This window comes from Echiichthys vipera, assembly GCF_963691815.1.
Source record: "Echiichthys vipera genome assembly, chromosome: 15".
NCBI lineage: Eukaryota > Metazoa > Chordata > Actinopteri > Perciformes > Trachinidae > Echiichthys > Echiichthys vipera.
In genome coordinates, this window is record NC_139840.1 from 13,784,438 (window position 1) to 13,797,786 (window position 13,349).

Consider the following 13,349-nt stretch of genomic DNA (forward strand, 5'->3'; position numbering starts at 1 on the left):
TGCGGGGTTTGAGAGCCTAAATATGGTTTCAAAGCGAGGAAGCGGACTATCCTGCTGTGATGATTTTTTTCACCGGGCAGCTTCTCTCTCATACACATAAAGCCACCGGACAAAACATCTCAATATATAGACCCCAGTGACTGTAGTCACACCCCCGAATAGCTCGTGGTCTACTGATGAATTGCCTCGACTCCGTTATTTCTTCATCAGAGCAAGTGCAGACCAGTATAAGTATATTTACGGTATGGCTCTTTATGATTGACTGAATAAAATAAAATTGGAAATAAAAATGTGGCAACCCTTTACCTTAGCTGAAGGATTTAGGTGTTGATGATTTGATGTTCTGAATGCATTACAATACATAATGTATTTGTGAGGTTATATAGAGAATAATCATAATACCCAAGAGAATACACAGCAATATTTTTAATGTAGCAACTCTCAGTTTGAAGAGCCCATACACAAATGTCCAAGCATCTGCCATGCGCAGACTCATTCATAGGGGGCGCCAATAGTGTGTGTGTGTGTGTGTGTGTGTGTGTGTGTATGTATGTATGTATGTATGTATGTATGTGTGTGTGTGTGTGCGTGTGTGTGTGTGTATGTATGTATGTATGTGTGTGTGTGTGTGTGTGCGAGTGTGTGTGCGTGTGCGTGTGCGTGTGAAGCATTTTACAGCTTCCTCAGCTTGTGCATCTCTAATGTATCAATGATGCACCTGCAGTGAACTCAAGAGGCTTAAATGGCCTTATCTGCTATATGTTTATGTGTTTTTTTCTTGATTGTGTTTGTGTTCACATGATCGTGTGTGCGTGTGTTTGTGCGTGTGTTTTTGTTAGTGTGTGTGTGTGTGTGTGTGTGTGTGTGTGTGTGTGTGTGTGTGTGTGTGTGTGTGTGTGTGTGTGTGTGTGTGTGTGTGTCTGTGTGTGTGTTTGTGTGCGTGTTTGATCTGCAGCTCATGAACCTGCTGCACATGACCCTGCATGCCATGTTTAAACTCCACAATATGATTATTTAAAGCTTTGATAGAGCATAAGTTACAACAGTGCATCCTAACAGCAGATATTAAAGAATTGACCAGTGGCGGAATTTAACAAAGTACATTTACTCAGGTACAGTTTTGTGTTGAACTACTTGTATGCCAACTATCCACGTTATGCCTCTCCCTCTACATTTCGGAGTCAAATATTATACTACACTAGATTATTTTAGAACTACAATGTCTACTTTTCAGTAGTTACCCTGCAGAATAATATTTTACATACATCACAAATAGTTATATAATTAAATAGTATGCATGTTCACATAAAACAACCCAGCAATATGTAAAATGTTCCATCTACAATATTAAAATGCTGCTTAAGTATTCATTTATCAGTATCATTTATCTTTTATCAGTATGTTAAAATGTGTAACAATATAAAACTGAAAGGGGTTAATCTGCAAAATGGGCCTTTACTTTTGAAACTTGTCCATACAGTTCACTTATCCCACCATTGTAAGAAACATGATGATCTCACTAGCTGTCAGATATTTAAATGTCCCTAATTAATTATTGTATGTTGTTTATATGATTTGGATAGAGTTTAATGGCTTATTTTACATAGAATTGTGACTTCAAAAGGTTGCAAATATTATTCTTGAGAGGTTTTATAAATGGGACAAAAATGATCCAAGTGATGAGATTTTATTTCATTTTATTGCAGTCCAGATAAAAGTCAAAATATAATTCAGCTATAAATCTGCTGCTAACAGTGTACACAATCTTTTTTATTCAAAACACGGAGAGAATCCACCAGCAGGACATAATTTAAAGTGACCTGCTGCCCATATATTCAGTGCCTTTGACTCTGCACCTTGTGAACCTGTTCATCACACATACAGTAAAGCAGTGGTCTCTGAACTTGTTGTTGAGATGTGTGACATAGTTGGGCCTGTTCTAGTCATTTGTCAGTGCTACAAAGCAGATCTTAAAATAAGGACACATACCACACATGTGAGTGAGAAAATTCCTGAGTAATTACACCTGTAGCGTTTTTAGGTCCACTATTAATTGGTTACAGATGAGAGAGGGAATACACCAGCACAAAATGTCCAAAATACCTCAAAAGAATAACAGCAGGAGAGGTGTACAGTTCCTTTTTGCTTTTAAAATTTCTTGGAAGCAAATGTCCAATCAGTTGCCAACAAGCCCTGGCGTACTGCCGCCTGTTAACAGACAGGTCTACAGCAGAGCAGTGCAGTGGAATGCCAAACATTTGTTTCATAAGCTAAATAAAAGCCTGCTGATTTTCCCCTCTCTCTCTCTCTCTCTCTCTCTCTCTCTCTCTCTCTCTCTCCCTCTCTCTCTCTCTCTCTCTCTCTCTCTCTCTCTCTCTCTCTCTCTCTCTCTCTCTCTCTCTCCTCCGCTCAGAGCTCTTTGGAAGGGGGTCTCTCAGCCACCTGTGCATATTCAGCATAGCAAAGGAGAGCGTCAGGCACAGGGAGTAATGGACTGGAGGAATGTCGTCCCGCAGAGCAGCCACTCAATAAAGAGGGAGTGTGAAGAATTTGCTTTTGCACACACAGGATATTACTGTACATGTGTTCAACATAACCTGCTGTCAAAGGCTAAGCTGGCCAACCACAACTGCCAGTCGAATCCTAATCTGGAGCAATTTTCCACTGTTTTAAGATGATTTGGACAAATCGGATACACTCGCTTTAAAGCAAGAGTGGTCTTGCATTGGCTCCAGCAGTTGTGCTGTAGTTTATTGCACTACAATGCATCAACACTCTTGGCTAAATATTAACCAGCTACTGAATGCTTGCTTCTGGACGTAACACATATTCTCAGGTTAATCTCAAAACTGACATATTATGCTCATTTTCAGGCTATATTTTGAGTTTGTACCACAAAATGTAACATGTTTTAATGTTCAGAAAACACAATTTTTTCATACTGAATATATTCACCTTATGTGTTAAACGCTAAATTTTAGCACCCTTTCTCATTAAGCCCCACTTCCGAAAAAGCCCAGTCTGCTGCGATAGGTCAGTGTTTACGGGTTTTTCCATTCCGCATCTGCACTCTGTCTCTGCACAGTCAGGGAATGACTGTAACGGTACTGTAACTGCACTTTCTACCTATATATAGTACATTTGTGACATCACAACTGTACGGAAGTCCAGTCTTATCAGCGTTCCTTTTGTTATTATTCATTAATTTGCTGTATGCCATAATGATGCTTATTTTCGGTAGCTTCCCCACTTTTGGCTGTTAGCGTGATTTTGTCTGTATTCAGTGCAGAGATGGAGGGGTTAGTGGGGGACAGCACAAGAATCTACAGCAAGGGCCAAAGCTCACAGACTGAAAAGCGCATTGTTTAATCAGCAGGTGGTCTGCAGAACATGCCTGGGTTGAAGGATGTGTATGTGTGCGCTCACCCCTCATTCTCAAACACTAATCAGCTCTTTCCCCCATTCTTACCTGGAATTTGGGATGGCAGTGGTGGTCCAGTGTGTATGAAGAGAAAGTCCCAAAGAATTGGACCTGGCATTTTTGGCCCAGACTGGCTGTAGTAGAAACTTCGTATTAATTTCTTACATATTTACTTTTTTATAAGGTAGGACTACATTTTGTAGTCTATATAGGTGTGTGGAGTAAGAGGGGATGGGGTGGGACTGTTTGGAAATGAAGCTGTCACAAATCACATGACAAGTCTGGTACCGTTTTTTCCCCTCCATAGTCTCATGACCAGCTCTCATTTAATTGCCTTTAGCTTTCCAAGAGCTTTTCGAGCAGACTCTAATCACAGATGAAATGAACGCAAAGGTCTCCATTATGATTAATATGATCATCTTTTCTCTTTGATTCTGCACTGACTGGCACTCATGCAGAGCTTTGATACTTATCCAATTATTAGATGTGGTTTGAATGGTGGACAAAATAAAGAGCCAAAAGGGGGCAAAGGCCACCTTTCATCTAATTCCAGGGTCGGTTAATTATTTTTTTTGGAGTGGTCTGTTTGTGGAGCTGTCATGGTCCCCATTTCTGGAGGCTTGGCCCCCGAGGCAGTCCAAGGCTGTAATTAGGCCTGAGCGAAGTGGAGGACGGAGAGAGAAGAGCTCTCAGCACTCAGCCTGACAGATTGCAGAGGGCTCGGAAGTGGGCTGAGTGGCGCCGCTCACTTTGGGCCCTGAATACCCCCCCAGACAGTGCCACCCCCTGTGTCTGTATTTCCTCTGTCTTGTATAGATACATTAGGACCTTTGGACACGTAATGGCACATCCTCACATGTGCAAAACATATTGATACTAATTTTTTGCTCCATCTGTCTTTTTCACTCTGTCATCGAGCCTTGTTATGTAATAACTAAATGAATTATATGGAAAGCATGATTTTAATGTAAACATGTAGCCTACTGTCAATAAAGATCTTTCTGATTGAGCATGTTACAAATGCTTCATTTATCTTCTAATTTGTTCTTGCAGAATCAAGTATAATTTTCCAACTGACACCAACACACCATTACTTATAGTGAACAAAGGCAAAATTATAGTGGGTGGAGAAGGGAATATCCCTTGCAGATGTAGGCCCTACAACGCTCCATTTATTTTACAAGTGATGATGGTCTGTGGTTGCAAGATGTGGTTTGATGCTGAAATGGAGACAAAAGACAGGGACTTAACACAGTCAGTGTATAAAGTTATAGCCATCTCTGACAGGTCCACCCACCTAATCTAATTGACTCTCTACAGTATCCACATGAATGTTTATTTAAGCCATATTTAACACAATTCCTTTACATTTTCCTTTTAATAGAAAATAGATATTCCTGTTTAATATCTCTCTTTTTGTTAATTGATATATAATTGTTAATGTGTGCGTTATATTGCACTTTACACTGCAATGATGGGGCAGAGACTCTGAGAGTGCAGATTTGGAAGACCTGAAAATGCTGACCAATCAGAGCAGATCATGCTTTTTCAGGAGGGGTGCATAAAGAGACAGACACTAAAACGGTGCGTTTCAAACAGAGGGTGAATACATATATTTAGACAGACAGTATGAGTAAATGAATGGTCTTTTTTACTTTTTTTTTTTTTACATTAAACCAACAGTAAACCTGAAAATGAGCTAAATAGGGATAAAAAAAAACTGTACCAAAATTTCTACCTTTATATATTTAACGGTGTTAAAGAGACACCATCCTGCAATGGGATCAAACCAGCCGCGATGCCAAATTAGGCATGGGGTATAAAGTGGTAGAACAAAGACCCTTCTGACACCCTAAGACCACAACGATCTTTGAACTACACATCTGTAAAGTTTAGTGGATGTATCTTGCACAGTTGTGACACTATCACAGTGACAAATCTGGCCAACAGATAGACAGACGTATAAATACATGGCAAAATAAACTGCCTCTGTGGTAGTTACTGCTACAGTAGATGTTTCCGGGAGCACATTTTACCATAATCATACAAACACACTCACACACACACACACACACACACACACACACACACACACACACACACACACACACACACACACACACACACACACACACACACACACACACACACACACACACAGACTTACAAGGTGAAAACAATACCACCGTAATAGTAAAATCCAGTTTAAAATCTATAAAGATGAACACAGTTCGGGCATGATCAATGGTGGAATTACTTTAGCTCAAATTCACAAATTCACATCATCACATCACAAAGGCAGCACTTGATTTCTCTACTTTCCAGTTCACTGACCATAACTATGGCCTATTGAGACCCCTCCACAGCCATAGTCAGTGACATACGTATATCTATAGCAACTGTGAGCTCTTGCAAACCTTGAGTTAATGGGTCACCTTTAAGTCCACTCATGACAACAATACATCTCAAACTGTTTTGGTTTCTCTTTATGTTTAGTTAAGTTTAGTTTATTAAGATCCCCATTAGCTTCTCTCTGTCTTAAACAGTATCTATTCTCCCCTGGGGACTCATCATTTCATAGGAATATTACGTAAGATGGATTACATACTTCCATAACATTTATACGCACAGTACATCAAAAGTACAGCAAAAACATAAGCTTACAAACATAACATTCATACTCACAACATAACAAAAATCTACAAAAATGATCACACAGCAGTCAACCTTAAAACCTGTTGCATACATACCTTAGCTCAACATTATCATTTATCTGAATTTACCTGAAAATGAATCTACAAAGTCACAAAATAATGGATAGATAGCTCAATGCTCAATTCCACGGTCCATTTCAAATCTTCTAGATCATTAAAAATATGTGTAATGTTTTTATGAACACATATTGTATCACTTTCTGAAATCAAAAAACTGGTAGTGAATTCCATGCCATCATTGCTCGATAATGCACTTTCTGGAGTTTGGGTTATAACAATATTCTTATAAAACTAACTAAAGAATAATGTAGCCTACTTTTCACACTTAACCAGGCCGAACTATTCACTGAACTCACTTTTGTTCTGTATGTGCAGCAAAGAACAATGTGAGCTGCTTTGTTTTGTGCAACTTGCAGTCTATTTAAATTACTTTCTGATGTGTTGGACCAATTAACTGAACAATAATCTAACTGTGATTGCACCAAAGCCTGAACTAATCGTTTAACCAGCTTGGCATGAACTTCCTACAGCGCTTAACAGCAGCCCTTGTTCTGCCTATTTTTAACTACACTTGATCTATATGACTATTCCAGGACATGTAGCTATCAACGGTGATCCCCAATAACTTTGCTTCTGTAACCTGTAGCTTCCACACATAAGTGCAAGGTAGATGTGTCTTTCAACCCTGGCCCTATTCAACTCCCTTTTGTGGCACTCCACAACTCATAGCTCCAACCTCAGAAAAACTACCATTAAAATGTACAGTATATTCCATACACACACACACACATACACGCACACAAACACACACATATATATATATATATATATATATATATATATATATACACACACACATATATATATAGCATAGAAGTGTGCAGCTTTCACAATGCACATACATTTTGAAATTATTCTGAAACTAAATAATAGTTATACTGCATTATACATTAATAACTATGATGCATTGATGCTGTAGGGCATCATCTCGGCCTGACGTGAACTATTCTGTGGCCTGATATGAAAGCCCACCATTAATCTCATAGTGGATTTCGAGGTTTTAGCGTCTGCTGAAAACAAAATTGAGGGGCCTCAAATTGTGCAGCCATGCTAGAATGTACTTTCTATTTTTGCTCCCCAACCTTTATTCTGCCTCAGAGGAATGAGATGCGCCCTGCCCCTCTAATTAAGTGGCCGTAAAAATGCTGCAGAGCTGGGGTACTCGAGGAATGAGGACGAGCTCTGTCCCTGATAAACACAACCTTTCACCCCAACATTATCTGTAAAATTAAATTTGATTGGCTTCAGCCTGCCAGGAAATCTGGTGTAAATCTGTGAAGTTTAACAGAAAGCTGGTATTTGTTGAGACAGGCATACTGTATGTGACAGGCTTAATCAGTGTCCGTTAAGGGTCCTTGCTCAGGTCAGGAATGTCAACACAATAGCAGTGATTATATTACAGAGGCTCATCAGCGGTCTCCATGTGTAGGTTAATGGTAGGAAAATAAGCCTGACTCTGCTGTTGGGCAATTTCTTGTCGGTCTTTCTATTTAAGTACATTCTCCTATATCATTAATCTTCTTGGTACCAGTAAATATTAAGATATAAATCGAGTTTGATGAGGAATTATTGCAGTATCAAGTTAGGCGTACGTAGCTCTATCATGCACACACACACTGTTATTTTGAAATATTGTCTCCTGACAGGTTTCCCAGGCGGTCTAATAATGTTACTTGGTTTTCTGGACTTTCCCTGACTTCTTTTAATTCGAGGCAACGCCGCACTAAATAACAGAGGACGACTGGGCTCTTGACTCTGCAGTCACCACACCTGGGCTTTCGCTTCCTTCCTGCCCTCCCCGGGAATTCTTCACTTTCACCACCTGCAGAGGGACAGTAGTGAGGGGTGGAGGTGGGGGTGGGGGTCTACCCCATTACACCTTTCCTCCCTCTTTGGCTAGGCTATGCAATTTTATTCCCTCTCAGCTCCATTAGTCAGCCTGTCCAGGCTTGTGTGAAAGTAAAATCCTCTTTTAGTGCACTTCATAAATGAGACAGTGGACATGTGTGTGTGCATATGTCTTGAGAAAGAGGCACACATATAAACAGAACTTGTGTGTCAGCCTTATTAAAAGACATTACTGCCATTACTGTTTCACCTTCAAGCTATAGCTAAGAAAGTACATTTTGATGGGGGAAATAAGCCAGGTCACAAAACCACTTCACTTAACTCCACATGTTCAGGTTCAAAAGTATTGTGTTGGTAGCGTCATCTGCTGGCTGCATACTGAACTGAACTTATTCATTTCTCAGAGTTTCCTCATTACAGGCCCCTGGGCAATAGTGCCATGATCTGCATACTTTTTGAATCCTCCTTTGTATTGTGAGATTACCAACGGAAGACCCCATATCAGGCCTGTGGCTAATACTCCTGTTGTTGTTGGGACTGAGACTTGAGACAAGGCAAGACTGTGCGTGATGTCTTTGGTTCACTTTGCCCCTTGAATAGCAAGCAGCCTGTCAGGCTTCACTAACACATAGTGTGCAGCTAAACTTTTTTCAAAACCACATAGCTTTATTTAAAAATTACAGTGGAGACCCAAACGTTTATAAAGTTACTAAATACGATCCTTCATTCAAGGAAATGTGAGCATAAAATTACACAGAATACATTTCAATTTCTGTTAAACAGAAAGTTGCTTTGAATATTCCTCCCCAAAGCAATTTTCAGTCAAAAGACTGACCAGGAGTCCCAGACTTGTACATGAACTGATGAAGCCTCTTGGATGAGAGGTGAAACGTCTTCGTAGACAAATATCCAAGTCCAGTTGCTTTTGAAATATTTCACTCATTGTGAACATTAGAGAGCTTCATTACAAAGGTGGGAAAAACTTGAATATATAGCAAATGAAACACTGTCAGATTGAGTGGAATAAGATTTTTTTTTAAACAAATTACTGCCTCGCAGTTCTATGCCTCCGCCAACCATCGAGTAGAACTTTATATCACTGTCTGCCCGGAATCATACAGTATATGTATTGAAGACTTTGAAGGCAATTTAATAAAAGGTAGGCTAGTAAGTGTATTTTTTGTCAAAATGAAAGCTATCACTTAATTGACCTGTATGATTCCAGTGAATAATTTCCAGTGAAAAAACCTGCTGTGACATGGTGCAGCGAAAATCTCCTGAAGCTTAATATCAGGAAAACTAACTATCTACCAAAGTTAGAGGAGAGAACATTGTTGTGGGCCATGACAGCAGTCAATGCTGCAAACATGGATGTTGGTGCAAAGTAGCTACACCTACATCAAACATATTTGCTTCAAACACAATCAGTGCGGCAGCACAGAGGATCTGAACAACAACTTTCAAGATTAGTGTCATCAATTCAGGAAACAATCTTAATCATAAGGTGTTGTATCATGGTGTTGAATAATTGTCAGAAATTTGATGATTGTTGATCTTTGACCTTTTGGATATAAAATGTCATCAATTCATCATTCTATCCTATTGTCTTATGTCCAGATACATTTGTTAAAAATATTGTCATAATAAGCGCATTCATTCTTAAGTTAGGGCAGAAACGTCACAGTAATCTTGACCTTTGACCACCAAAATTGAATCTTTTCATCATTGCCGATTGGACATCTGTGCCAAATTTGAAGAAATTCCCTCCAGGCGTTCCAGATAACCAACCAGACAAAAACAGTTTACGTTTTGGCAACATAACGCAATCTTGTTAACGTAGGCAAACACTAGATAGGAGGGCTGCTAAGCACCACTCACATCTGTTTGCTAAATATGAGGTTACTGCTTACAACTCTTTTGCTTACAGGCTCTTTCCAAAGGTGACAAAATCCACATACTAGTACCTCTAAAGTTCCATAATTAACAAGATGTATCTTGTTTGGTTAATTCCTGCAAAATCACTGACGAATCACTGTTTGTCGGGATCATTGTAGCCTTTTGGCGAAGTCAAACTTTTTCTTTCAGGGTTAACAGATCACCGAGATTAAATGCATGTTTCATTTTGTTTATTCACAGAAAACATCAAACAATGCATTATCAATATACAAATAAACTGCTCACATGAAGCATGTTATACACAGAGGCACATTATCGTATGAGATAAGTATGAGGTACAGATAATAGATAACAAGATAACAAAGTTGTACATTAATCAATGTAATAATATCAACAGAGCTGTAACTGTAGCCGTAGGTCCCCCTCTAGATAAAATGGCAACCCAACACAAAAAGTTGAAAGGAATAAATGATCATCATCTCTACAATGTCAACAAGCACTCAACTGGGGTAACACACTGTTTTAGCCAAGCTTTAGCTTGGGCCCAGAGCAAGTTATTGTATTTGTCAAATCCTAAATGTATCTGTGCAATTCCAACACTGAGCGCTTTTCTTTATTCTAAGAACTTTCACAGCACTAACACATTTGCAGCATTTGATCGCTTCATATAGCAGCCTATATGTCTTCTTTTTCTTAAAATGTTTTAAATGTACAAAATTGAGGATACTGATATGTTTTTGCTACTGAAACACTGCAGTGCTGTTAGTGGCAACAAGCCTCCCAAAAGAGGGCAAAATAAAGTCAAAATTTGGCAGCTGTGAATGGAATGCCACTTGTACTATCTTCTACGCAAAGTACTTGAGTGTATTTAACCAACTCATGTCAAATTAATATATATATTAGGGCTTAATTAAAATATCTTTTAATGGTTTATCTCATTTCAACACACACACACAAACACACACTTTCATTAAAATGTTGCAGACAGCTTTAGAAGTAGTCGTATTCACATACATCTTAAGGTTCAGAGAAGCCACATACATGCTGCGCCGGGGTTTAAAAAAATAAAAATTTTACATTGCATAGATAAAATAAGATAATCCTGTATGCAATGTAGCCTGTCCCGAGGTCCAAAGTTTACATATTTACTGCACTGCTTTTCCACATTTAGAACTCCACAACAAAATACTGCATGCTGGACAGATGCAGCACAGAGGTGCTTCTACATTAGTTATACATTTACATAATGTTAATAGCTTAAATGAAGTTTCTTTTGGTTAAATTTTTTTATTAAATGGCATGCAACAATGTACAATTTTCTAGACTTATCCATAAAAATGTTCTACAAATAAGAAAAAGCAGCTTTTGTATGTTATGTTCTTAAATATGTTGAGAATTAATATATCCAACTCTATAAGACATTATAGTTGTAATGGATGCACATCTCTTATGATTATGATGTTTTCTTACTTGGCTACTTTACAGTTCATTTTACAGGAAACAAAATTAACAGCATAGAAGGGATTTATATTTTTCTTTTGAAAGATGTAATTAAAAGTCCTGGTGCTGGTAAGTGATCATTATGTACGCAATATCCAGTTAATATCCAGGGTAAATGAACCATCTTCAGTCCTTTACATCTTGTCCTGTTCAGCCTTTCAGTCATTATTTCTTCTTTCTTACTTTAGTTAAAGTCTGTCCAGGTGATCAACTCAGTCCAAGGCAGGCCTACTTACTCTTCTGCGAGCCAATCATCACCTTGGAAACAAAGTTGACAATGGCACTTGCTGGCTGCTCAGGGTCATGCTCTGCAAACAGGTGACACACATTGTCCGTGGAAGTGCCAGTTTTCCTCGCCACAAAGCCAAAGATTCTGCAGAGGTGGAGACAAATACTTAATAGCACAGCTGTCATCTGCCTCAAACTGACCATGTTCCTTTAAAAAGAACTGCTTTAATGATGCTCATGCTGAAGAGATGGAAAAACAAGAATAATTGACTTACTTTGTTGAAGGACAGCCATCTTTTTTCCACCTGTGAGCGGTGAAAGGAAGATTGTTATTGGTAAAGTAGATTTTTCCAACTGCACATTCAAACTTAAAAGTGTGTTGACATACTACATCTGGTTGGAATAATAACAGGTTTGTAACAATAGCCAACACTAGCACTCAGGAAAACCTTAAATGATGTGTGCTTAAACTTGAAATCACTACTACTGCTACTCACTTTCTATCTTGAGGGTCCAATGCACAAAATATGACCGTATTGACATTGTAATGCCTCCTGAAGAACAGCCTAGAAGGAGAGAAAGGGGTGGTTATTGAGAGATAAAAGGTCTCTGCATGTGTGTGTATGGTGTCAATATATGCCGAGTGGCGCTCACTTCCTCTGGTTGTCAGTGAGGGTGATTCCCTGGGAAGACACCTTGAAGTGAACTACAGTGGAGGTCGGTGGAGGGTTGGCGCTCAGAGACATGCTGGTGGCTTTCTGCACCGCTTGGACGCCCGTTAGTGACTCCATCTCCACGGAGCCCAGGTACCACACATTACAGGCTGCAGGAACACACAGATTCAAATTCACACTCGAAGCCACAACTGCTAAGCGTATATAGTGTATTCAGCGACAAAGTCCCACAGTCCATAATAACAGGATAAGGAAAAATGCATGTCACAGAATTGCACACAAGGATTGCGTCGGTGTTTATGTACAGTGCCATCATCGCTTTGTCATAATATCTATTAAAAGCAAATGATCGTAGACGCCTGATTACCTGCACCCTGTTTTAGCAGCTCAGCAGCCGAGTTGGTGACTGATTGTGAGGTAGACTCCACAACATCTTCAAGAGGATCTATGAACAAGAAAAGCATAAACATCTGTGGGATTCTGGGACAACAACCAAAAAGAAAAATGACTAAATGGCCAGACAGCTAAACAGACAGACACATATGGGTAACCACAAAACCTAAATAACGTAATGACTGTAACATGAGGTGTGTCGGTGTGTTGAATACTTACCTCTGTCTGGTATGATAAGTTTGCAGGGCAGGGCCAAGGGGGTGATTGAATGTTGGCAGACCAATGCAGTTAAGCTTCCTGGAAAACAAAAATATCAAATAAATATTACAGTGATATTTGATTCTTTATCGCCACACCAATCTCTTGTTTTGGTGTACATTACTGACTGTTAAAACTGCATAATTTCTGCAACTTTCATACATTATTATATTACTGTACATCTAGAAAAGAAAGGAAGGAACATACAATGCAAAATATATTACAAATAAAGGAATAAAAACTACAAGTCAGGGGAGAGGGAAATAACATTATTCTGGCTAAAAAAGGACGGATGGAAACATAGAACAGCATGGTGTGGATAAAGTGCCAGGTGTCATGTTGCTGAAGACAAAATAA

General features: G+C 39.1%; 1 protein-coding gene across 3 annotated transcripts in view; it reads right to left on the bottom strand.

Annotated features, from left to right (window-relative positions):
- Nucleotides 1–10,199: 10,199 nt before the first annotated feature.
- LOC310957736 (tensin-3-like) overlaps nt 10,200–13,349 on the bottom strand; it is a 33,917-nt gene continuing 30,767 nt past the window's right edge. For all 3 annotated transcript variants that reach the window (XM_083928436.1, XM_083928437.1, XM_083928435.1), the window contains 6 exons: nt 12,954–13,031; nt 12,709–12,786; nt 12,322–12,490; nt 12,165–12,233; nt 11,943–11,972; nt 10,200–11,812 (listed from right to left, as the gene is read on the bottom strand). In XM_083928436.1, coding sequence (XP_083784562.1) covers nt 11,668–11,812; nt 11,943–11,972; nt 12,165–12,233; nt 12,322–12,490; nt 12,709–12,786; nt 12,954–13,031 — 569 coding nt within the window. In that variant the 3' untranslated portion in view covers nt 10,200–11,667. The remainder of the gene's footprint in view (nt 11,813–11,942; nt 11,973–12,164; nt 12,234–12,321; nt 12,491–12,708; nt 12,787–12,953; nt 13,032–13,349) is intronic.